Raw genomic sequence first — 26,212 nt, forward strand, 5'->3', positions numbered from 1 at the left:
GGTTATTTATAACATGCTTAATATCTAGAGGTTTCTAAGCGGAGACCCGGGGATCGAACCTGTGTTGCTCCGTGTCGTCTTGCTTCCAAAGGCTAGCACGTTGCCCCAGAGTTATCCTCTCATGTCTGCACTGCCACGTTTAGCTCCAAGCTTCCAGTATTCGCAGAGTGTCTCTTGGGAATTTTCCAGTCTTGATTATTACTAAATCTAGTGTTCCGTTTCGAGCGCGTATTGTAAGGGTTTGTTTTTTAGTTCAAAATTTGAAGTCCTTGCAATAGACTGTTCAAACTTAATTTCTTGTGCATTTGGATTTTCCTTCTGAAATGATTATTAGTATCGATTTGTACTGATTCCCAAAGTGCAGTATACTTTGATATTTAAATGGTAGACTGGGAATACACTTTCTTGTTACTAATGAACTAAACCTCAGCTATACTTCAATTTTGAAAAGACGTACTTACGTACAAGACCTGGATCTTTGACAAATACGAGTAACAACTGTTGTCATTCCTTGCCTTTGTTTGATCTCATGTGATGTATTTGCTTCAGTACTAAACACAGTGATACCCTTGAGTCTGGGCATTACAAAAATGACAAAAATAAAAAAACAGATCAGGGTTGGTTATCTCAAAAAAGTTCAGACATGGCCTTAATGTAGTACATTTTGCAGAGTGCATTAAAAGATAAATGTTCTCTATCTATAGCCAATACACACAAATTCTCTTTTGGCTCTTAATGCCTTTATTTGTCGTGAAGTGGGATCTGAGACTTAATTTCTCAGCACGCAATTAATGTTCCAGTCATCGTTTCGAGACCTGTTCGCAAAATGCATCCTTGATCGACTTTGCTTGAGACACAATTTTTTTGTTCCTCTCCCCACCCTTCCACGTTCTTCTCCCCTCCCCCTGCCTCTTTCCCCCTTCCTCTCCCTTGACTATGCAAGAATGATTTGGGACTTTGAGAATTATCGCAATGGGCCATCAGCCCACCCTTAACTCCTCATTCTGTGTGATTTTTGAAAGTGTGCACAGGCTCTGTCATGCAGCGACCCATAGCAATGACAGGCTGTCTTTTCCCTGAGTGAGTAGATTCGTCACAGAATACATGGCTAACCTGTTTCTTATACATTAGCTACGTCATGATGGTTTCCAATCTGATGCTCCAAATTCTTGATAATAAATTGACGTTGCAATTAGTTAAGGATAAGAGCCACTTGCGCAGGCTAAGGGGCCCTACCCTTCTTGGTGAAAACAATAATGTGCACATGTTTATAAAGATCTATGAAGAGGTACTGTTCAATAGAAGTCACTCGCCATTTTACAGAAGGCTGGAAATGTTCAGAACTCTTTGTAGAATTCACTTGGGAAGCCATTAGCTCCAAGTGGTTCCCAATTTTGATTGCGTTTATCAGTAGGCAAACTTACAAAAGCATTACAGCAAAACTGCAACTTACTGTAAAAAATGAAATACAGATCATACCTCTTGCAAGCTTTGCTCTTCTTGTACCCAGGAATTTAAAATGTGCGAGCCAGAATCACTGACAATGAAGTTCACCTAGAAATCAAAATGATAAGTGCTTGTTATTTTAGCCAAGCAACAAAACAGCAAACATTTGACATCTAGCAAAGCTTTGAAGGACATTCTTTTCGGCAATTATCTAGGCAGAATGCATACTCATTTAAAAACTATGAGATCAATAGTAGACCGTTTCACAATATTCTGCATAAAGGATTACTTTTTTAAAGTACATGTTCAGGAGAGGAATGCCCTGTATAAAAGTATAGATGGATTTTATCATCTGTCTAATGGCCTCATCTTTCAGATGCCCGTTAGGTGATTTAGTTTCTCACTCATTCGAAATGGAAATTAGGATTAGAGAACTTCTGTAGCGAACGAGGAGGACATTCCGCTATGACTCTATAGGAGTTTCCGTTACTCATTAAAGCGGCCATGGAAATGTCATCAAAAGGGTAAATATCTATATGCATGGCCAAAATGTTTACCCAAGAAATTGAAAGATACGAGAGCAACCCCATTATATTGCCCAAACTCCTGATTAATTGTGCATAATGAAATCTACTTAAAATGTCCTTTACAAATAGCTTCCGTGGGCGGCTCATGCAGTGGTGCAAGATGACCAGTCTAGGGTCGTACTTGGCAGAGATGCAGCCAAACATGTACGTTTGTCTCTGCAGATCATGGTCATAGCTGTCCAGTGGGGTGTTCCTGCGCATTTATTGATGTAATGCAATGTGAAGTGGTATCATATAGCCAGCTCCCAGTGCCATTTTGCCTGTTTCTTTGCCTCAGGCTGTGGAAGAGAAAGGGAGCAGAAGGAGGCCTAGTGGGAGTAGAGAGACTCGTACAAATCAAGTATTGATGATGTGTGCAGTCCAGAAGCACCAGAGTCATACGTATTGATACGTTTGTAGATGTTTTATGGTGGTGACGCTGTTTTATCTGTCTAACACAAGGGTCTGCAACCTGTGGCTATCCAGAGGTTCTGGATGACGATACCCATGATGCCTCACCATGGACTATGCTGCCTGGGACTACTCTAACCAAATGGGAGAAGCCATATAGCGTTAGAGCTATAGACCTGGAAGATTGCAGTGTGGGGTGGGGTAGAGGTGATATGGAGTTTTACAGAGGGTTCTCTCCTTGGCTCTGCAATGGTCAGCATGTTGGTGGAGATATCAGCAGCCACCAGGCTGCAGTGTGCATGGGGTTTTGCACATGTCCCACACTCTGAGCATAAAAGAATCCAGACTGACACAGTGGGAATGGGTGCTGCTGAGCTGCCTCATCAATACTACAGGATCATGCTCCTGCCTTCCATACTATCCCACTAACCCGCTTTCTTTTATAGAGCCTTGTGTAGCGAGGCCACCATCATTAGCAGCGGGGCACTACATAAGAGTACTTACGTTACTTTATTGTAAGTTGAAAATGTGATTAGAGAGAGACAGGTGAAAGCATTTGATCTGGTTAGTGACTAGGTGCATTTGTGCATAGAGGTGGCCTCTAAACACTAATCAATTCAAGCTATTCATGGAGAATGCCAAGCTGCCCAGATTTCAATTCAAAACAGCACACTGCAAAGATGTTCACGGCCCACCTGCCATTCAAATTTTTGAGTCTTTGGCTCAGTTAGTTAATTAGGCAATAGAAAGATATTATCCTTACTGATAATCCCCAGACTTGGGAATGTAAGGAAGGCATGGTATCAAAGTAAGACAGACACAAGTGACCACAGTTCAAGGGCGTTCATTGAACTTTCAAAAGGGGGTGAAAAACACCTATCTAAGCCTAAATCTACAGATGGGAGCAAGCTACGACCATCAAATATTATCAATGCAGTCCTAGTGTAGTCTTCGCAAAATAAAAGGGCCTATGCTTAAAAACGTATTGCCAATCCTTACCGCTAACTTACTAATAGTGTGGGGGAATGTGATGCAAAAGAAAGCAGTGTTTACAAAATGATAATTCAGGATGTTTGGGCCACTGGCCTCCCTTCCCCACGTTTTCAGCACGGGGCAAGGCAGTTCACTTGAGCCAAGCACAAACTCTGGCTTCCTCGACACAAAGATACAGTTCCATTTCCAGCATCAAACCCTTGTGTGCTCAAGTCTCTTTGCTCATCAAAGTCTCTTGACTCAGAGGGCCTGATGCGCAAAACAAAAACAGAGAGTTTTAATTATGCGATTCGTGTGTCTCTCTCTGGATCCCCCTCAGCCGGGCTCCGATCCCTTTTCTATTACGATGGATCCCCCTCTTCCGCACTCAGAACCATTTATTTTAAGGCTCCAAAATGATTCCTTCTCAGGTGACTCACGGTTTACCGTGGATACCCGCAGGGCTCAGATCCCTTTTCCACTTTCAAGTAGTCTCCCTCTGCCGGGCTTGGGGCAATTGCAGTTCACTTCATACTTATCGAAGACTTTCAAATGTGCACAGGGTTCAGCTTGATCCGTCGCAGGACCACTTCGATACAAAAGTTCCTTTTTACAAAGCAGTGGCCATTCAGTAGGTCAAGGGGGGTTCTGGGAGTCCCTTTACCGGCACGAACATGGCACATTTACCTGTTCTTGGGTGGATGACCCCTGCGAGAGTCTCAACCAAGTCTTTAGCTCACTGTCCCTTTCACAGAGGAGAAATATCCCTGCATATCAGTCTCTGTCCTGCCCAAGGGCAGTCCAGCACCGAAATGCTAGGCAATTCTCCTCTGAACAAGAGTACCAACAGCAACCCCAGACACGCGTTTCGGCCTCAGTAGTGAGGTGGAGATGTGCCTCTCTAAGAACAGTGAGCAAGGGATCCACGTCTTGATTCCCCTGGTAACTTAGGGTGATACCCAAAGATACTTAATATGCAAAACAAGGGGGGGTTCTGGGAGTCCCTCTACCAGCACGAACACAGACCACTGACTTGTTCTTGGGTGGATGGCCACCCTGGGCTTCGGTGGATGGCTTGAAGGCAAATTACACAGTCTGCCTAGTGGAGGCATGTGGTTTAATTAATTGGTAGAGAATATAGAGTGTTGTTGCTATGGAACTTAAGTATTATTAGCTTTGAGTTGCATTGAGCACGTATTTATTTGAAATTATTTATACAGTACCTTTATCCAAGCACTTCATAAAATCGTAGTAAAAGCCACAGTAATAAATTGAGGAACCAATATCAATACCAATATGGTATGGCTAAAGATGAACAAGGAAATGGTCAGAGAGTGACATTCAAAATCACAAGTATTCAGCAGGCGGACAAGAAGTCATGGCAAAACAGTACAGTTGTATTGAACTTAAGAACAAGGCCTATTATAACCACAGTGAGTGATAATGCAGATCTTGGCCCCATCTAAAAAAAGAAAGAAGAAGAACTGGTGCTCGTCCATAAGTCCTACAAACAGAATAACGTCCTCTGTCCCAAACGCCTAATCTAAGTACTGACCCTACCACTAATACAAGAAGTCTAACATAAGGTTGTCCAGAACCGGACTTCTATAGTGTGGTTCCTTCAATGGCTGAAGTGGTGGCTGGCTTCTGACGAACCCCGAACCGTCCAACTATAGTCTTCCAGGCTTGCGCTTGGCGGGATAGTTCAAGGTTCGTACAATAATGTTTTCCATGACGCTCTGGTTTTTCGTGGATAGCATTCTTTGTCTTTAATGCTGGGATGGCAAGTCCTTGACTCTGTAGTATGGCTTCTTTCACCCAGGGTTGGGTTTGCGGATTACTAATTCAGTCTTGTGGCCAATATGCTTTCACTCTGCAAAGTGTTCTTGGGTTTCTCACCTTGACATGGGGCTTTGTATGTTTCACCCCTTCCTGTGGTTGGCTGGCTTTTATCCCGCCGGCGGGTATTGCGTCCCTCACCCCTTCTTGGGGTCATCTGGTGGTTGCCCTTCCAAGGGCTTTCAGGATTCTCACCACACGTGGGGTATTTCCCGGACCTCTCACCCTCCTCCCTGCTCCACAGAACAGCTAGTACCTTCCGTCTTGTGATGGCGTTCCTTGGAATCCCCTTATAGCCAGCGGACACATTGGATGTTTCAAGGAAGGAAGGACAAGCACAACCCCTTTCTGAGGACTCCTTATTCACTGAGGGGGGGGGAGTCAGACCCAGTGTGATTCCTCTTGCCCTCTCCCCTAAGGGGTGTTAAGCATAGCGGCTCCCCTCACTAGTCTCAAAGGATGTGTCTGTCCCTTGGGGAAAAGGGAGGAATTCCCTGGATTTGTCACAATAGGCAACATGTTTACCAGATGAAGAAATTCAAGATTTTAGGGTGTTTTTCCTGACAGAGATAAAGAAGATGAGGAAGAGGAAGTGCATTCCACATTCGGAAGCTAGCAGCCGATAAGAACAAAATAGAAGAAGCACAAGAAGTATAGAGAAGAAAATGAGAGACAGAGTGAAGAAAGCAAGAGAGATTATTAAGGGAAATCAGATTGCTGGTCCAGCCAGGGGCTAATGCTTAAACGCACTTGAATACTATGCATAAGAAACTGAAGTGAAAGCAAGAGCGAATAGAGTGCAATGTGAGTTGAGATAAATTAGGAGAAATAGAGGTTGAATAATCAAGACAAAAGGGAGCTGCAACAGCAGAATGTAGAAAAGAGCAAAGAGGCAGGGTAACCTAACAGGGTACACCTACATACAAAGAACAGCAATAGTTAAGACGCGATGAGAACAAGAGCATGAAGTCATTTAGTACCAGAAAAAGTAAGTAAATACTCACATTTTCCAAATATAATAAAGCTGATATGTGCAACAGCCACAATTTAGTCCCGACAGGAGAACATGCTAAAAATAAAAACCAAAGTTACGGCCGTGAGAAGAAATAGGAAGAGGGAGCCGGAAAAGTGATGGCCATAGGAGGTGGATCTAGGAGCAGAAGCAGGAAAGACAAGAATCTCAGTTTTCATTGGATTAAGAATAAAAAAAAATGATTAGATATTCTTGTCTAACTGCAAGAAGACCAGCTTATAAATGCTGATGAAGCACAGAAGTAAAAGAAAATAAATTGTGGGTATTGTCAGCGTAATGGCATGTAGAGAACCGAAACACAGTAACTAAAGAAGCAATGGGTGTGGTATACTGAGAAAACAAGGAAAGGACCTAAAATGGAACTCCGAGGTACACCGAATGAAAGAGTCCTAGAAGAGGAACATTGACCCTTCCAAGAAACTACAAATGGGCCATTCGATAAATTAGAAGAGGGTAATGAAAGAAAAGAACCAGAAATATAGTGAGACTATAAAAAATGAATGCAATTCAAGTCTAGTAGGACTAAAATGAAAGTTTATAATAATGTGCAAGCAAAATTGATTGTCCCAGATGAAACCCAATTGAAATGTGGAAACAACTGGCGCAAGACAAGATAACTGAATGGTTGTTGATAAACCAACTGCTCAAAAACATTTGAGAGATGAGGAAGACAAGAGAGAAAGGCCAATGGAAAGATCCGAAACATTCAAGGTTGGGCTTTTTCGAAAGAGGACTTCATGTAGCCTTTTTATAAAAGGCGGCAGGAATTACAGCAGATTGAAAAGAGGCATTGAAAATAACAGCTAAACAGGACAACAGAGAAGGAAAAGCAGATTTAATCAAGGAAGCAGATCAGAAAGAGCGGCCGAAGGATTAGACTAGGCAATGAGTGGCACAAAATCAGATTTAATAACCAAAGACAAAGAAGACAGAGCAGTAAATAGGCAAGTGAGAGGCATTGGCGTTGGAAGTAGAAGGAGTATTCACATCAAAGAAAGTTCTAATATCAGTGGATGCAAAATCCTCAGAGTTAATGGAAGAATAAAGAGCAGGCTCAGCAGGAGGAACAGCTAATAATGTATACAAAGAAGAAATTAGCTGACGGGGAGAAACGATTGAGGGGTAATCAAAGATTGGAAATATTGAGATTTAGCATCATAAAAGAGTGAAAGAATAGCATGCAAAGGGGAGTAGGAAGAAATGTTTGTGACTGATGTATCAGTGTATACTTAAACACTTCAATTCTAGGCAAACCTCCCTTGTGGCTTGGAATGGCTTTGGAGACCAGGGATTCCCACTAGCCATGTGAAGCACTATCTAGAGGACGCATATAGTAGATTTCCCAGAGGACCAACTCTGAACCAAGTTCATCATTGTCCTGGCCTTTGCACAGTCCCCCAAAGCCGAGAACCCCTTCGTAGGGGTTCTCACAGTCCCACAGTCCACAATCCCACAGTCTGAGTTCACAGGTAAACCCTCCACAACGTGTCCTTTAATTTTCTGGGTTACCAGCCACTCTACCCGGGCCCTAGGAAAAATAACCCAAATTCTAGACCCTTAGGTTTCTTGTCATCTGAACAAATACTTAAGAAAAGTGTTCAAATGGGTAGTCCCTCGGGGAAAGGAACCTACCTGCATGTCAAGCCACCGTACACTAGTGAGTGATTTACCATGCCCACATAGGTTCTCATCAAGGGCCCAATCTGAGAGACGCTGTAGTTGCGGAAGGAGAGGTTTGCAGCGCCTCCAGGGGAGATGCTGCTCCTTCCTGTGCAAACGCACACTGGGGGCAGTGTTTCTTGCAGATTCTCCAAGCAGCCGCAGACAGCTAGTTAGACACCAGGAATACATCGATCCTCGTGGCTGATCCACAACTTCCAGCTGACATCAAAATGGCAGGTAGGTATGTTGAACCTTCAGCCACCACAATGCTAATTGTGATGAACTTCTAACAGGGAAATACTCATCAGGGAACCAATAGAATGATGAAAACATCTGGGTTGCAAACACGGGAAAACCCCAATCAGAATAATTGCAGACTAGACCAAATAATCAGAAGCACTATAAAATAACAAAGCCCTGGAGGTCAGTCACAGACTAGGCTGCAAAGAGAGGAGAGAGGAGACGGTGGGTGGGGGGGGGGCAAAGAGAGAGTCAGACACTCAGGGAGAACAGAGAGAAATGGCAAACAACTTCCTTAGGGCCAGATCTCAGACACTGGGAGAGACCAGAGCACAAGAGAGCCAACACACTTACAGAATCAAGCACTGACCAGGAAACTTTGGTCTAGGAAGGCGAATCAGGCCTAGTGGATTACAAAATCACAGGTTTACAAAACCCTTAAGCAAGAGGGAAGAGATACTGCCTGCTAAAATCATGTTGAAGGTACTGATGCAAACCCAGGAGAGCACCCCATAGCTAGAGGCTGAGAATATCTGTGCCTGACACACCCCCTAAGGCAAGGGAGGGTGTGGGGGGAAGGGGGTAGGAGATTACCAGTAAGAGGAGTCAAGAAGCAAGCTGAGAGTTACATCCCTAAGGCTGTGCAAGTCAAGAAGTGGGCTCAGCACTATATCTCTCCATCCCAGAGACTGTATAATGGATTAGGAAACTAGGGAAGCTCTATAGACCTTGAAGACATCTTGCATTTTCCCCATCTGTGCACCTTTCGCAAAGAGTCCTTTATTGTTTATGGCACAATTCCCTACTCATTGAAGTTAACCCATTCCTTCCCGACATCTGATTTATTGCACAGAGCGCCTTCAGCCGTTTGGCAAGGCACATGCTCAGTTAAAACAATACATACAACTCAACACGCAGTTAAGAGTGACAAGCTCCACTTATGACTCCTTTGTTTTCTGTTGATGCCCCATATCATATACAGTGCCTTGAAAGATAATTTGAACATGGAACAGAGTTACACTGAAGAGGAGGAATTGCATATATATATGTGCACATTATACTTTGGTAGCTGGCTTTCCCATTGTCCTAGTCTACCATAGCATTCCACCACACTTTAGGTCAATGTATACTCACTCTAACATGCATGGATGTGAGCGACTTAATATATGAAAAAAGTTATGGTGAAGTCAGAGTTAAGGGTAAATCTGAGATGTCCATAAAATGATCGAAAGGAAAAAAAAAAAAAAGAAAAAGATCATAGGAAAAATGACCGATTTTTTTTGTTTTTTTTTAATAATGTGGGGGGATTCCCCACACCCGCAATCCACCCTCAACCACCTACCTTAACTAATACCCTTCCCCACCCGACACCTATATTTGTACAAAAACAAACCAAACTTTTGAAAAATGTAGGTAAAACAATTTGGTAATTTCTCCTTACGAATTTTTCCATTCGATCATGTGTACAGATACCGGATGGACTATAAGGGAATTACATAATTTGTACTGAGTGTTTGTCCCTCAACATTGAAATTGCCAACAGTTGTAAACAGTACATTGTGGTAGCTTTGGAAAGAGTGTTTTTTATTGTAGTGTTTCACTGTTCATTTTGAATGCAATTTGGTGCCTTCTGATGGTCTTGTTGTGACAGCATGTTGGCTGTGGCCTTTATCTGGGTTTAGAGGTCTCCATTGTTTTCCGACATTACACGCATACAAATTCTGTGCACATGCTATGTGTATTGTTCTGGCGTATAGCTTATGGCCATTGTACTGTTCAATATTAAAAACTGAGTCCACAACACTGCTGATGGCCTACCTTCTGCTGTCCATCATATTATGCACCAAAAGGGGTGCCTCAATTTGCGCCATGTGGGTTATTGTTGGTGAGGGTGTGCCTTTATGTTGGCATGCCTCATTTGCGAACACAACGCTTGGTCACTCTAGACCTGTGTAATTAGTATGGGTGTATGGCATGTGCATTTTGTTTGTGTCGGTCGTCTGTAGCTCTTGTGCTGTCTGTGGCTCCTTGTGAAGTGTGTGTACCAATATACTGATGGAGGAGTGGAGTCAGTGCTTGCCAACTATGGCTATTGTGATGAATTACATTACACATGTTTTTTGTATGTATTGTTGTTCATAGTGTGATCCTATCTTGTATGCAGTTGCCTGGAGTATACGCTATTTTGCTAAATTTAATAACACACTGGTAATGGGCAGTTATTTGCACGCATTATATGTAAAAGCAGGGTTCAAAATTGTCATGAGCTATTTAGCTCCTACTCCCAGCCTAGATAGACACCAACAGCTGCAAAGAGCTAGTTTTGAATTGCCAGACGATTTGGTGCCATAGAAACATACCTCCGTCACATTCATTCTTAGTGTTTGGGAATGTGCCTAAAAGAAAATTATGAGAATCCTAGAAGAAGTGTAAACCACACAGGGTCATATATAACGGACGACAGGTCATAGTTTAACATGTATTGTGTAAGCTAGAGTTGCAATCCGCGATGCACTCCCTCCTGCTTCCCCAGAGTAGCTTCCGTTTACTGGGTTATGCAGAAAACCCAGGATTTGCTTTTGGCTCCTGCTCAACAAATCTTTATTTATTTTGATCCCTGAAAAAGCGTGTAGGATTTCCACAATGCTCTTGCTGCATGTGGACAGCTATATATACTATGCCTTTTTTTAAACTAAGTTATTTGTCGAGTTTGGATGACCAGATTTGTGATCCGTTATCAATGTACACCAGTTCAGCGTGAGGACTAGGTCAATGCCAAACACTGAAGTGGACCATTTTGTGCTGTGTATGTTTTTGTGGGTGTATGGAAAACCCCAAGGCAGAAAAAACATTTTTCAGCCTTGATTTTGGACATCAAAAGGATTATACAACTTGCCAAATTTTGTATGAGTTTTTACATCTGACCAGGTCAGTCGCTTGTCAGATTTGATGAATTTTCGATATCAAATGTAGAGGAAAACAGATGTATTGTCTTTTTATTTTAGAAACCGTAATTAAAATGTATTTAAAAAAAAAAAGAAAACAAAAGTAAAAAAGGAAAACGTGAAAGGATTTTTTTTCCCCTATGTTACGAGTCGCTGCATAAATTTGCGTGTATGTCTAGACACAGGCCTAGAAATCTAAAGCTCTATCTCACAACATCCTATTTTAAAAATCACATGGCAGGCAACGTAAATGAAACAAGTGTGACACAAACCAATACAAACAAAGGTGTAGTGCTTAAAGGCTCTAGTTACACTGAAAACACTACAAATCTACATTACATTCTAGATTGTACAACCACAGTCTCACCAGAAACAATGTCAAAATGTCATGCTCGGGGAACGCGAGTCCATACCTGCTTCTTAAAAGGAAATATATCATACATAATTCTGCAGTACTCCATGGACGATTCCACAGCACAAGTCCAGAGCGATTTAGAGATGGGGGCCAGAGGTATAATTCCCTGTGTCCGGTTCTTGGTGAGCATGTCGAACTCCACATGTTGCCTGCAAGATTCTGCCATATAGGGGCAGTGATCCACCACAAAAACTGTTTTATGAGCCTCCGAGAAGACCTTCATTTTCCGCTAAGTTAAAAAAGAAATACATACATTTAAAAAGAAAAAAAAAAAAAAAGAAGAAAACATGGGATTGACAAGGGGCTAAATTTGTGGGTGAAAACATTTAAACCCATCATGGTACAATATAAATAGCAATCAAAGAGACAATGCCACTAGGACGCCAACTGTTTTGATGAACTAATACTTTTGTTTCATATTGGCATTAACCAGTCTGATTTAATACAGATTTATACATGAAAAAATCTATTTTATTACAAATAGGTTACTGATAGTAACCCAAACTCACCCTTTAGCCGTCTGTTTTTAAAGTAAGTCAGTTATGTGCAACCTCTATAGACTGAATTAGTACTTCTTAATGATTCAGACCAACTACTGGAAAGTAATTTGTAATTTCAGCTTCTTAATCCATGCATGCAACATATAGCTGGCAAAAACACAGAGTGTGCATTCTGTAGTCCAAAGCGTACACTAACCCAGGGATCAACTCCTAAAAATGAAAGTGGGGGGACTCCTCAACAAACGCAATTGGATGCGACGTCACCAAAAATGTGCATATCAAGGTGAAATATACACATTTCATTAAATTGGCTTTGCATAACCCCCCAAATTGCACGGGACAAATGGCATTTGCCTTTCATAAAATCAACCCACACACAAAACCAAGAGAGGATATTTTCCTCTAATAGGGTTTTTGAAAACATTAAAAGGTGTGCATGTTTTAAACTCCAAGAACCAATACAAATGTTTTCCTTGGGACTTGCAGTACTGAAATGCAACATTTCACCTTTAGTTGGTTGTTACTTTTCATCAGGTTATATAGTGAAGTGGCGAAGTCTCCAGCCTACAAACCTGACGAGTGCGGTTTGTTCCCGAGGTCACCTTTAATTCATAAATTCAAAGAGGTCATTCAATGTTTCTCATTTTAGGTGGGGGGACTGAGTCCACCCTCTGAATAAAGTGGGTAGACTCCATCCCCCCGCGTGTACCCTCGACTTGAGCCCTGCACTAACCCCTCCCTAGTTCAAAATTCATGCACAGATTAGCCTCAATTTAAGCGAACTGTGCACCAGATCCCAACAGCCGGGCGCCGGTGTTAACGACTGATCCTCTGCAGGAGCTAAAACGCCTACTCAGCCTTACACTATTTCTACACCAACAGTGAACACAGCCCTACAGATAAGGGGTGTGTCGGCCATTTTTACTCACTAAAAATTGGCAAATACTCCCAAAAAAATAAAAATAAGGAGTAAAAATACTCTCACCAGAAAATGGGAAAAAAGACATGTAGAATCTTGCGCCCCAGCTTTCACCCTCACAGCTCCATGGATATGTTTGGAGCAGTCGTGCAAGTAGTACCACAGGAAGAAACTACTATTATAATTGGCCGATTAGCCTCTAAACATGCATCTTTTAATGAACATGAATAACTAGGTGCAAAGAAATAAATGTTACAAGAACATTTCAATTTTTCAGTTAAAACTTTTTTACTCGCTTATAAAACGCTCACATTGGGAATTGGACTTACATTTTTACTCCCTAAAAGTCATTCTTCTCCCAACTTTAAAAAAGAGGGAGTAAAATACTCCCACTTCCAAATCTTATCTAGAGCAGTGAGTGATCCCAATAAAAAGGTTAACAATAAACAACCTTCACAGTATACCTCTTTCCCCGCTTTTGGTAGTGTGGGCCGAGGATAGGCTATACTCTTTAGAAGCGAATGTGAGCTTGTAAAAGTAGCAACCCAAATAGCCTTAGTACAATTAATCCAAACTAAAGGATTGTCCAATCGAAGTTGTCCAAAAATAGGGCCTTTATTCAAACTACAAATGAACAGCTAAAAACACGAAACATCCACCTTGTTGGAAAGGCTGAAGAGAATGCAGACTTGAAAAGTGCACTCTGGATCTTGTAGAAAGGGGTAAGAGAAACGACATTTGAGCAGCAATATCATTCAAAAAATGTCTTTGGAAAAAGGTACAGGGCAGTCTTAAAATTCACTAAGGCCCTCAAAGGCAGGCCAAGCAGACAGGAGCACTACTAATACCTTTTTTAAATAAAATATTTGAATTCAATTTGGCATACATGAAACATTAACCATATAAATAATAATGCACCCCCCAAACCCCCTCCCCACCAGAGGTTTTGTCTGTTGCTTTGTTTGATTGGGTGCATAGGATATCCAGTATTCTTATTTTGTGTGGGGAACCATTGTGGCATGTAGTCACTTTTTTAGATAAGACAAAACTGGGCCCCATTCCTTCTTGAATCTCCTTTGGTCTCCTTGAATTTTGTATTTTACCTATTCCAGCGCCACAAAGTTGCATATTTTATTCAACCAGTGCTGTATTTTTTCCGTGATCGGGTACCGACGCTGCAGGGTCCTTTTCTTTCGCCCCTCCCCCCGGGACAGCTGCGGGGGCAATCCCTGCTCACAATATAGTGAGCAAGGGTGTGGGGGACACCCCCACAGCCCTTTTTTTGGATGGCTGCGGGGGACACCCACGCCCACAATATAGTGAGCAAGGGAGTGGGGACAGCCCCACAGCCCTTTTTTTTGGATGGCTGTGGGATACAACCCTGCAACCCCTACTCACAATATAGGGAGCAACGGTGCGGGGGGACACCCCCGCAAACCTCAGCACCGAATGCGTGATCGTGATCTGGTCGAACTTTTCTGCGGTTCGTAATTTTAGAACGGCTGAAATTCAGCCAAATCACGCATTCAATGATTTTGTCTGGTCATTTTGGGCGATTCCTCGTCATTGCTACCCTTCTTTCATATGTAGGCGTTTACTGCTTTATTCAGGGAGTTAAAGAAAGATTTTCGGACTTTGATTGGTAGCGCTTGGAAGTAGTACAGTACTCTTGGCAGCGTCACCATTTTTATTTTCGTCAGGCATCCCTCCCATTTTACAATTAACAGGTTCCTTTTTGTCATATCTGTTCTGATGTTTTAGTAGGTAGGGATAGTTTGCTCTGAATAACCAATCTACTTTTTTTGTGAGGGTTATGCCTAGGTATTTAACGCCCTCTTTAGCCTGTTTTAGTTGTGTCGTCCGCTCTAATCTATTTATTATTTCCAGGTTTTCAAATAGGTTCAGCATTTCTGATTTTTGTTTGTTTATTTTTAGTCTTGAGATATCCCCGAAGTCTTCTAATTCTTTCAGTAGGGTCGGTAATGATTGTTGCGGGTGCGATAGGGCAACTATCATATAATCTGCGAATGCTATGATTTTATGGGATTCCCCTGCCATTTCTACTCCCTACAGATTGGTTTATGGTTTATTCTCTTATCCTTGATAATAGCGAATCTAAGTATATGGCGTAGAGTAGAGTGGAGCCTTGTTTAGTTCCCCTTCCCATGTTAACTTTGTCCGTCACGATGACATTGAACGCTATGTGCAATGATGGCGTTGCATAGTTTGCTCTTCTCATGTTAATATATTTCCTCCCAAACCCCATTTGTTTTATCGTTCTAAATAGCATAGTCCACTCAACCCTGTCGAATGCTTTTTCTGCATCGAGTGAAACAAGGATCGCTGGGTTGTGCGTTATTCCCGTTTTTTCTATGAGGCGACAGATTCTGCGAATATTTTCAAAGGTTTGCCTGGCTGGACTGAAGTCGTATTTATTGGTCTTGGTCTATTATTTTTCGGTAAGAGGTGCATTAGTCTATTAGCACGTTTTTAGTGTATATTTTGGCATTTAGATTTATCAGCGCTATTGGTCTGTATGATCCTGGTATTGCCAGGTCTTTGCCTTGTTTATGGAACACCATTAGCTCTGCTTGTTTCATTGATGGCGTGATGTTTTTGTTTGTTTGGAATGTATTATACAGTTTTGTGAGAAGTTGGGACAGAATACTACTATATTTCTTGCAGAAGATCGCCGTGTATCCATCAGGATCTGGCGCTTCATTTTTTGGCAATTCCCTTATGGCTTGTTGAACTTCCTCTACCCTATTTCTCCCTCGAGATCTACTCGTTATTCTTCAGTTATTTGTGAGATAGGGAGCCTTTTTAGATTTTCTATTTGCTTCTCCTTTGATGGGTTATCTCAAGGCATAAATTAGGTTTCTAAAATTGATTAGCAGAGTTTGCTGATTAAATCTTTTTTGATTAGCAAACAGACCCATTTGATTAGCAATTTTGTCCACATTTTTTACTAATATTTTTAATGTCACCAGAAGTTATTTGTGCCCAATGAAATGAGCAAAAATACAGCAGTTTTGCATACCGCTGGAATTATTGATAGGAGCCAGGCCTTGCAAAGTCTTCAGCAAGACCTGCAGGTCGGGTAACTTAGTTTACTTATTCAACCTAAGAGAAATGCACTCTAGCCAAAGCAGCGCAGGATAACAAATTTAAAATGTAATTTCTGTAAAACGGTGCATGTCACTACAAACCCACTTTATGTTCAGAACACTGCTGCCACCCAGATAGCGCTATGCCCAGTAAAACCTTTGACATTTTATTTGATATTTACTGCAAAGTAAATGTTAAATAAAAGTTTCAAACCTCTCTCGCCCTTCATAAAATCCACTTGACTATGCGAGTGGGCGAAAAGACTTTGCGAGCCTTGGATGAGTGTCTGTAAAACGTAGAAGGTTAGCTGCATCAATGGACACAAAAACATAAGATAAAAAGGCTCTGAAAACAGTTTGGCCAGCTGTCTCCTGCAAGTTGCCATATATGATATAATCATAAAGCAAAGCGAGCTCAGGAGGCCAACTACAGTGTTTGGTATTGAAGTAGATCTGTAGAGGTACAGACTGGATGGAACTATTGATCACTACTTTGCATACGCATCTAGTTTGCATAGTGTATTCGTTATGTAAGCAACAGGGCGATTAGATAGAATGTCAAGGAGTATGGGTTAGCTCATGGGAGCATCAGTTGCAAGATGTATTCAGCCTGCCGTTTACGGAACTAGGTTTGCCATCAAAAGCATTTAATCATGTGATCATGTACATTTTCAAAAGTGTTCACTTGTCAATATGATGGCTACCAGACATTTCGTCGAAAACAAATGGTCGACAGGACATTTGGTCGAAACCATTTGGTCGAAAAACCAAATTCCGTCGACCAAATGGCTTTCGACGAAATGTCTTTCAACGAAATGTCCGGACACCAATATGATGCATCTTCCCCAACAAAATGATTTGTAGTTGACACTATGAAATTTAGAACACTAACCTAAACTTTACTCGAGAGATGATGCAGTGTTTTACAGTACCAATACTGTAATTATGCATTATGTAACAACTTACATTTTAGGAATGGAATGGTCTTTTTTTAAATATAAAGTTTAAACATAGAAGGGGTCTTTGCCAGACAGGATATTGAATGCTTAAGTAAAAGCTTAACCCCGATTATTTCTGGTTTGCAATTATTTGAAAAAGAAAGACATTCTTGCATAGCACTCCCACACATGCCTTTGGCACTAGTGAAGCAGATGATTACTGCTGCACTTTTTCTCCATTAGCACTTGTGAACACAGAAAAAGAGATTGAAGAGAGCACCGAGGACGAGAGAGGAATGCAGGGCGAGCTGCAATCTTGACCGGGAGGCTAGTGAAGGAGCAGGAGCTCCCCTACACTACTGGAGCAGTGCTTCTGCATCCTGCAGCTTCTTCAACCATACTGTGGTAAGCCAGCGGGCTTCACCTCATTCCATATGAGTTCAATTGCTGGAGATTATTCTTAGTGCGATTTGCACGGTAATCCCTAGCGTATTAGAACGCCTCAAGCCATTTGGCAGCACCTCCCATACCATTGCATTTGCACCTTGCAATCGGCCTGTGTGCAGCCCGAAACCATCGCACACCACGTGTCCCGGACCAGACCAAGATGGCCGACCGACACTTTCTGGCTGCATCCGCAGCCTAGCTTCGTTTCTCGGCGTCGCTACAACGCGATTGGCTGCTTCATCCTTCATCTCTGCCAATCCGCTGCCGGTAGGCACGAGCCGGCCCACTCCTTGGAAGGCCCATGAGTGTAAGGCTAGGACCTGTCCTGAGATCTGCCTGAAGCCAAGGCCGGAACCCCTGCCCATTTCTACCCCCACCCCATCTAAAGAGCCCTTCTAGATCACGCTCATAGCCCGTAGCTTCGCCTCATCATTGTGACCTCGATTAGCGGGTAAGCTCCGCACGCACTTGTGCGCATTGTGTACTATCGTGCCTACCATCTGTAATTGAATGCACCGGTTCCCACAATACTGTACTTTGCAACCCACGCTGACTCGATTGCATTGTAATGTCCTGCATTTTACTGTCCTCTGAACCCAGCGTGTCTATTCATATCCCCATGACAATGTAACCATAACCCACTTGTGTCCCAAGCATAGTCTGGTGTATCCAGTTTGCTGTACTACAGTACTAGCCCACTCTGCCAGGGCCTTTCCCTCACAGCTCCCAAGCTGACTGTGGCTTCCGCATTAACGTATGCAAGCTATATGCACTGCCTGAAACTGGACTTCTGTATCCTCTCACACTATAAATGCCTTCTTTATCTTTCCATACAGCGCTTTGTGCCTAACCTGATGTTTATTGTCTCGCAAGTCCATAGCATGGATTGTGTATCCCTCTAAATCCTCTATAGCCAGTGTATGCTTTTCAAACTAGTAAACTCACTCTTGAGTTTGGGTCGTTAGACGGCCACCTACGGCATTGCTTCATTACGTGCCTGCGGATCGCACACTAAGTGATTGCCCCGCCGCCTAGATCGGCTGTGACCTTTTCGCATTACCAGTGAATTCCTTACAGCACTGTATGGTTATCTGCCTGCAGTACGCCCACTGTGCGATTGCCCAGAACCGCTATGTTGACCATTTGCATTGCATTTTTGAATTTGACACTGCATTGCACTCTCTGGTGCACCCATCATGAGCGACTTACAACCTGTTGCCTACTCTCCCGCTACTATGCATTTCCAGAGTGCAGCACTCACCTACCGTCAACTTGCCTTCAGCCTCCTAATCAATCTTTTAGCACATCTAGACTCAGCACTATCTTGCATTAAAACTCCCATAGTAGCCTCAGTAGCACCATCACAGAACTACACGCACACCGTACTGTCATCCTTCTGCGCCTCACAACATATATTTAACACGCACTCTACCGTGCACGTACAACGCCTCATTGGTACCCCTGACAATGTACACCATCAACTACCTTCCTACTCAACCATGGACGCCCCTCTGGCTAACCCTTACCTCAACCATCCGGCTCTCTGGCTACAACACTTCGCCAGGAAGCCTACACCTAACCAACCTTGTACTGTTGCACTGAGAAACTCTAGACTAGGGTCCAGACCGCCTCACTTCTCCTACCACCGCTCTACCAATGCCCAGTAAGCCAAATCAACCGACATCAAGCTCACAGCAGCCACCCAATACTATGCTCCCACACCCTCTACAAACACACCTTTGTTGGACCCCACCCCTGACTCGTGTACCCTACCTCCCACCTCGCAACCTTCAACAAGTATCAAAGCAGCATTGATTAATTCCAGGTCTCTCTCTGCCCATGCCCTTGACATGGCCAATCTTATCACTACTCATGACCTGGACATTATAGCCATCACTGAAACCTGGCTCCATGCGGCCTCAGGACCCCGGCTATCCCTTGCAATCCCCGAAGGCTACACTATCATCAGAAGTGACCGCAACACCGTCCAAACCAAAGGAAGAGGTATAGCTATTATTTATAAAACCGCAATAAATCTCCGACTTTCCACTCCTTGCCAATTCAAATCAGCAGAATCCCTTACAGCTAAGCTTGCCATCTCCCCAACCACACCATCACTGTCCACATTATATACAGACCCCCTGGCCCCATATCCATCTTTACTAAGGATCTCGCCCACACCCTGTCTGAAAACACCAAGACTACTTCTCAAATCATCGTTTTAGGCCTCCTCGACCCTAACGATGCGTTTTCCCATGATGTCAATAGCCTACTACTCAGCCTAGGCTTCACACAACGTGTTAACTCACATACTCACTCTAAGGGCAGAATCCTAGATTTGATAGCTGACATCACCTCATCACCTTTAGCATACCCACTAAAACCATCCATGCCATCCCTAACATAGCACCTGCCACATCCACCAGGAACAAGCGCAACATAACTTGTGCCAAACTGATCCCACTCATCCTCCCTGCCCTCAAATCATATTTCCTCTACATGCTCGGACCCCACTGTCTTGGTTGACGCTTACAATCAGACTATGCTAAAAGCACTTGATCACATCGCTCCCTCCAAATTACGTAAACCTAAACCCAGGGCTCACCTTAACTCCTGGTTCACGCCTCAGCTGAGAACCTTACGTAAGGAAAAAAGGACCTTTGAAACTCGCTGGAGAAGCCACCCTACGGAATCAAATAAAGCAAGAATGGCGCTAGCTACCCTAAATTACAAAGAAGCCATACTGTCTGCTAAAAAAAGAGACATATAATAAACGCATTGAACTTGCCCAATCCAACACCAAGGAGCTATTTCAAATCTTAAAGGAACTGGAATCCCCTGCCACTCTGCCGGACACTTGCTCCAAAGACAGCACTTGGTGTACAAACATCCAAGAGGCTCTCTTGGGAAAAATCTCCATGCTCCAAACTAAAATTAATTAGAAAAAAACAGCCTGCACTCACTTATATCACAGCTTGCCTCCCAGGCTATGTACAACCCAATATTGTATCCCTGCAACCTTTCTGCTTCTCACCCCTCTCTACCTCTGAAGTTGAACACATCATTTACAGCCTTAAACCCACTAATTGTCAGGGAGACTCCTGCCCTGCCACTATCATCAAGGAGGCCTCACACAACCTGGCGCCCTTCATTACCACACTCATAAACGCCTCCTTCAGGTCGGGGATCATCCCCGATAACCCAGGCATCCTTGAGGTTATTCCTCTTCTTAAAAAACCAACCCTGGACGCCAACACTCCCACCAATTACAGACCTATCACCACGGTGCCATTTCTTTTAAAAATTCTTGATCGAGCGGCATACCTGCAGATCCAAGATTATCTCGAAACCAACAACCTCCTGGCTCTAAGGCAATCGGGCTTCCGCCCTCGCCATGGCACAGAAACAGCACCATTAGACCTAAAAACGCAAATTGAAGATCTAAAGGACAAGGGAAAATTGGCTGTCTTACTCTTATTAAACCTATCTGCAGCATTTGACTTAGTCAATCATCAAATCCTATGCCACCACCTCAAAACTGCTGCTAACTTCTCGGAGAAAGCTACAGCCTGTATTACTTCCTTCATGGACAATAGATCCATGAGGGTCCTTACCCTATCACTTTTGGAGACCCCCAAGGTTCATGTGTGTCCCCAACACTCTACAATGTCTTCACAAAACCCCTATTTGACATCCTGGACCGCATGGGTGTCACGTACACAAATTACGCTGACAACACCCAAATACTTATTCCTATTACAGGTGATCACAAAACTGACTCCTTAGCTATCAACGCCATTTATCAAGTCATCCAGGCCTGGATGGTGCAGTATGAACTATGCCTAAACAAGAAGAAGACGGAGCTCCTGATCTTAGGCCTACCCCGAAAACTCAGTAAACTTGACTCTTTATTCAAGTCCTTCACCATCGATGGTAATTCGATCAAAGTGGCCAAGGACACCAAGACACTAGGTATTTACCTTGATTCCACCCTCTCCTTATCCAGACAAACCAATGCAGTCTCCTCAGCCACATCCTACACATGCAAGCCAATCACAGCCTGCCGCCCCTTTCTGTCTCCAGCCAACTGTACAACTCTATCCAGGACTCTGGTCCTCTCCAAAATGGATTACTGCAATGCCCTTTATCCGGGTACCAACCAATGCAATATCAGAAAACTCCAAATTACCCAAAACAATGCTATTAGAGCAGCCCTTAACATCCACAGGACTTCACACATCTCCGAATACAGACGGAACCTTCATTGGTTCTCAGTTACCCAAAGAGTCTCTCTCAAAGCTCTGGTACTCACAAAAGCATCAATAACCAAGCTCCCAGCTACATATCTAACAGGTCCACATCCCACTCAGCTGCGAGACCTCTCAGAAGTGCTTACTCTAACTGCCTTGTCATCCCACGCTTCAACCTCCAAAAATCAGGAGGTCGCAGCTTCCCGGTCCTCGCAGCCAAGTTGTGGGACACACTACCCAACCCACTCAGAGCTGAACCAGCTTTCCCTGCCTTCAAGCGTAATGCCAAAGCTTGGCTGTCCACCCACGACTATGTATGAACTTGACTGTATCATTAATCTTAGCATCATATGCCTATTGTATTATTTCTTCCCTCTGTATTATGCTCAGCCTGTGTAACCTGCATACCTTCGATTATGTAACATGTATATTTTAATGTATATACTTTGACTATAACCTGCCTCTAACTAAATAATGCACCCGGTTGCCCTCGGGCCTTGTGCACAATACAAATATATAAAATAGAAATACAAATAGAAGAGGGCAACTTAAATAGCTAACTTTGCTACACAAGTGCCCATTTGATTACAAACCTACAGAATTGCATAGCAAATTGCTATGCGACACTGCTTATTTTATGCCTTGTATCTGATGTGTATAGTTCCTGGTAGAAGTCCCTAAAGATTTCCCCCAAATCTTTATTTATCGTCTGCTCCTGCCTATTCTGAAGTTTCATGATCGTTTGTGACCCCCTTTTTCCCCCTCAGTTGTCTAGCTAGGTGTCTGTCTGGTTTGTTGGCCTTCACGTAGTGCCACTGCTTTAGATGCAATAGTACGGTCTCGGCTTTCCTTATCCTTAATGTTTCTAGCTGGCCCTGGATGTGTCTCAGTGCTTTCTTTAGCTTAATACTAGGGTATTTCACCATTTCTTTTTGTGCGTCACTTAATTTTGTTTCCAATTCTTTTTCCCACTGTCTTCTACTTCCCCGCCTTTAGAGATATTAAGTACCCCTTCATCACTGCCTTAAAAGGCATCCCAGATTGTGTCCTGTGAGACCCCCTCCGAGTCATTTTCTATAAAATATTGTTGTATCCTTTCCCTTATTACTTCGCCTTATATTGGGTCATATAGGTTGTCGGGAAATGTCCACTGCCATAATCCTCCCTTAGTTTTCCCCACCCTCAAGGTAATCCATAAGGGGGCGTGGTCCGATAGGGAGACAGACCCAGATTGTGTTTCTTTCACCTTCCCTACTAGTCCTGTAGAAGCCCAAATGTAGTCTATCCATGACATTGTTGTGTGGACATGGGAATAGTGAGTAACCTCTCGTACCTGTCCCCTTTCGACCCTCCAGATGTCATGTAGTGCCAGCGTGGTCATCTTTCATTTAAGTGCTTTGGGTGAGGGAGGGTCGGGGGGGGGGGGGGGAGTGTGATCCCACAGTACTAGTCCCACTCCTGTCCTGCCCTGGGTCCCAGGCTAAGTTAAAGTCCCCAGCCAAAATTATCTCCCCCTTGGAAAACGTTTCTAGGTGAGATTTGCTTTCCCACATGTATCCGTCCTGGCCCGTATTCGGGGCATATATTGATGCAAGCGTCAGCATCTGGCCCCCTATTTCTGCATTTAGTAATACATATCTACCCTCATTGTCTGATTCGAAGGCCTTGATCTGTGCCCCCAGTCTATTGTGTAGTGCATTCAGTAGCCCTGCCTCTCCAGTGTTAGCTTGGTAATTTGAGTAAAGCTTTTTAATTTGAGCTTCCCTTTGTCCTGTTTTTTAATATGCGTTTCCTGGAACATAAGTATGTAAAATCTTTCCCCTGATGTGGTGTTCCACTTTCTTTCGACAGGGGTGTTCAGCCCCCCCGACATTAAATGTTACTACTTTAAAATCCTTCATCCTGTATCTGTCTCTTTCCTCCCCTTGTTTTGCTCCTCCTATTGTGGCAGTTTCCCCCTCTGGTGCCCTCCCTTCTCTCCCGTCCCCCCATGCCCTTTTTTTTTAAACTCATCAACCAGAACTCCCCTCATCAACTCCTCCCCTCCCCCCTTCCCGACTCCCTGTGGAGGGTCAAGTTTCCTATGTGTGCTCTAACAGAGGGTCTGTTGCACCTGCCCCTTTTTCTTCCCAGAGATAACTGCATGGGGAGTCCTAAAACCCACTTGAATTTCCAAGATAAGACCCATTCCTCCCCTCCCCTAAAGTAGGGGAGGAATACGAACGTGTCATTGCCTTGCCCTCTTCCAGGGTTCTCGTGTTCATCTTTCCTCCCATCTCATGTCCTTCCCATCCAGAGTGTTTATTCTCTTGTTCCCTTTTATCTTTTTCACGTTTTGCCTCCACCTTCCCCTTTTCTTGGGATGGTTTTCCATTGCCATGGTTTTCTGAGGCTTGCTATTCCACCTCGCCTTTGACCTGTGGATACTTCTTCCTCACTATGCAGGTTTAGGATCTGCTTGCCTTCCGCACATGTTATTCTGTGGTTCTGTCCCTCCCATATGAACAGGAGGCCAAACGGGAATGTCCATTTGTACTTGATCTTTGTTGCCAAGAATTGCACCAATGGCCCCATGCATCTCCTTTTTTGAAGTGTTGTTTGTGCTAAGTCTTGGTATAAAAATACCTCATCTCCGTTGATCCTCACTTGTCCTGCCTGGTGTGCTTTCCACAGAATTAGTTCTGACTGTAGGATGACATTGCCACTAGCACGTCTCTTGGGCAGGAGCCCGGCCTCCTTGACCTCTTTGGTCCTACACAGTGGATTCGGTCCATTTGAATTGGTTCCTCCTTGTCCACCACCAGTAGGTCTGCGAATAATTGTTGCGTTATCCCTTTCAGATCGTTGTCCTCTACATCTTTTTTATTTGTACGTTAGGCCACCTTGAGCAATTTCCTAGGTCCTCGCATTGGATCTCAAGATTTTGGGCAAGGCGTGCTCTGTGGTCCACTGTTATAGGTTTTCTGTGTGTCCCTGTTCCCTCTTCTAGCTTGGCCAAATATGTTCGTATTTCCTGCAGAGAGTGCTTCATTTCGACAGTGTGTTGAACTGAGATTGGAAGGATGACATGAATTGGTTTGAAATCCTTTAAACCAGCCCTGCATTTCCTCCTTGCTTGCCATTGTTCCTGCTTTACTTGCCGTTGGGGGCTGGTTTTGGTTTCTGTCCCCCTTCGTGGGAGCTGTCGTATACCTGGATCTTGTCTTGCCTGGGAGCTTGTTCACTGTGTGAACTGATGGGCCCGATAATCCCTTCTCCACTTTCACCCCTTTTTTGCTCCCTCCCGTCTCCACTTTTACCCCTTTTTTGCTCCCTCCCGGTCTGCCAGAATATAGGGTTGTTGCCTCCACTCCCTTATTTCACCCACTCCTCTGGCCTGTGTCTTTCACTCTTATTTATTCAGTCTCCTGCGGTGCTCTCCCGCACTTCCCCTCACCTCCTCTTCTGTACCGGCAAACCTTGCCATTCTCCCACGTCTTCTGCTCAGGGGTTGTCCTGTCTGGGGTAAGGGGGGTGGGGTCTGCCTCCTCTGTCTCTCGTTGTAGGCAGCGCTTCGTTTGCTTCATGGCTCCGGCCCGCCCTGGGAGTCTCCTCGCCGGCTTCCCGCTCTCTCCGGTTTCATGGTCTTGTCTTCCCTTGGAGGAAGGGGGCTGAGGAGGCACGCACCTTCCGCTCTTCTGTCCCTCCTCCTTCTCCGCTGCTCCTGGTTTGCCCTGCTTCCAGCTTTGGTTAGGGCCTGCCAGGCTTTATCCTTTTCACTGCCTCTGCGGGACCTGGATTGCTCACCCGGCTTCACTCCTTCCCTTCTTCGCGTGAGACTCCTCCTTCGTCGAGCTGCCCAGGTCTCGCTGTCTCTATATCGCCCTGTGGGCTGCCTCCCACAGTTTCCTCCCTTCCGCTGGGTACTCTCCGTCGCTGCTGTCTCCGGTGGGTGGTTCCTCTGTCCCACTTCAATTATCTTGAAGGTGTGATGAAGTCTCCACGTTGCTTCTTTACGTTGCTGTTTAATGCTGTCAGGTGGGGAGAGACGCTCATGCACGTCCTCCTCCGCCGGCCGCCATCTTGGAATCAGTACTACGATTACCTTTTTGTCTTGTTCTTGTAGCTCAACTGTGTCAAGTGAGGATTCAGAGCGCTAACAGAGGAGTCCGTTGGTGAGCTGGCAACTGAGTCCAACACAGTAAAGTTCACAAGCAGCAACGCATCATGGTACAAAGAAGCTTGGAACATGCAGGCAAGGTTCGGGTTAGTGTATCCGACAGGCAGTTCCATACCAGAATCTGGGCCCAGAGATTTTCCTTGACATCTGGTTTGCTGGGGGGCCCTCTCCAGTGGCTACACAGGCCAGGCAAGTCCTTTCTTTCTGCACCTGCCTGCCAGGATGGTGTACAGCACATGCTGTGTCCTGCCACCTCTAGTGAGCAGGGACCGACGCACCAATTGCATAAGCCACGTTTGAGCCAGTTGGTGACCCCAAATGTGCATTTGGGATGGGCAGGAAGTAGAGCTTGCCACTCTTGGA

General features: G+C 44.1%; 1 protein-coding gene across 4 annotated transcripts in view; it reads right to left on the bottom strand.

Annotated features, from left to right (window-relative positions):
* The window catches only part of INTS13 (integrator complex subunit 13), a 285,831-nt gene that overhangs the window by 253,940 nt on the left and 5,679 nt on the right, over positions 1 to 26,212 (bottom strand). For all 4 annotated transcript variants that reach the window (XM_069628081.1, XM_069628080.1, XM_069628079.1 and 1 more), the window contains exons 2-3: positions 11,528 to 11,758; positions 1,480 to 1,554 (exon numbers count right to left, since the gene is read on the bottom strand). In XM_069628081.1, the coding sequence (XP_069484182.1) occupies positions 1,480 to 1,554; positions 11,528 to 11,752 (300 nt within the window). In that variant the 5' untranslated portion in view covers positions 11,753 to 11,758. The remainder of the gene's footprint in view (positions 1 to 1,479; positions 1,555 to 11,527; positions 11,759 to 26,212) is intronic.

This window comes from Ambystoma mexicanum, chromosome 12 (genome assembly GCF_040938575.1).
Source record: "Ambystoma mexicanum isolate Mex_15411 chromosome 12, UKY_AmexF1_1, whole genome shotgun sequence".
NCBI lineage: Eukaryota > Metazoa > Chordata > Amphibia > Caudata > Ambystomatidae > Ambystoma > Ambystoma mexicanum.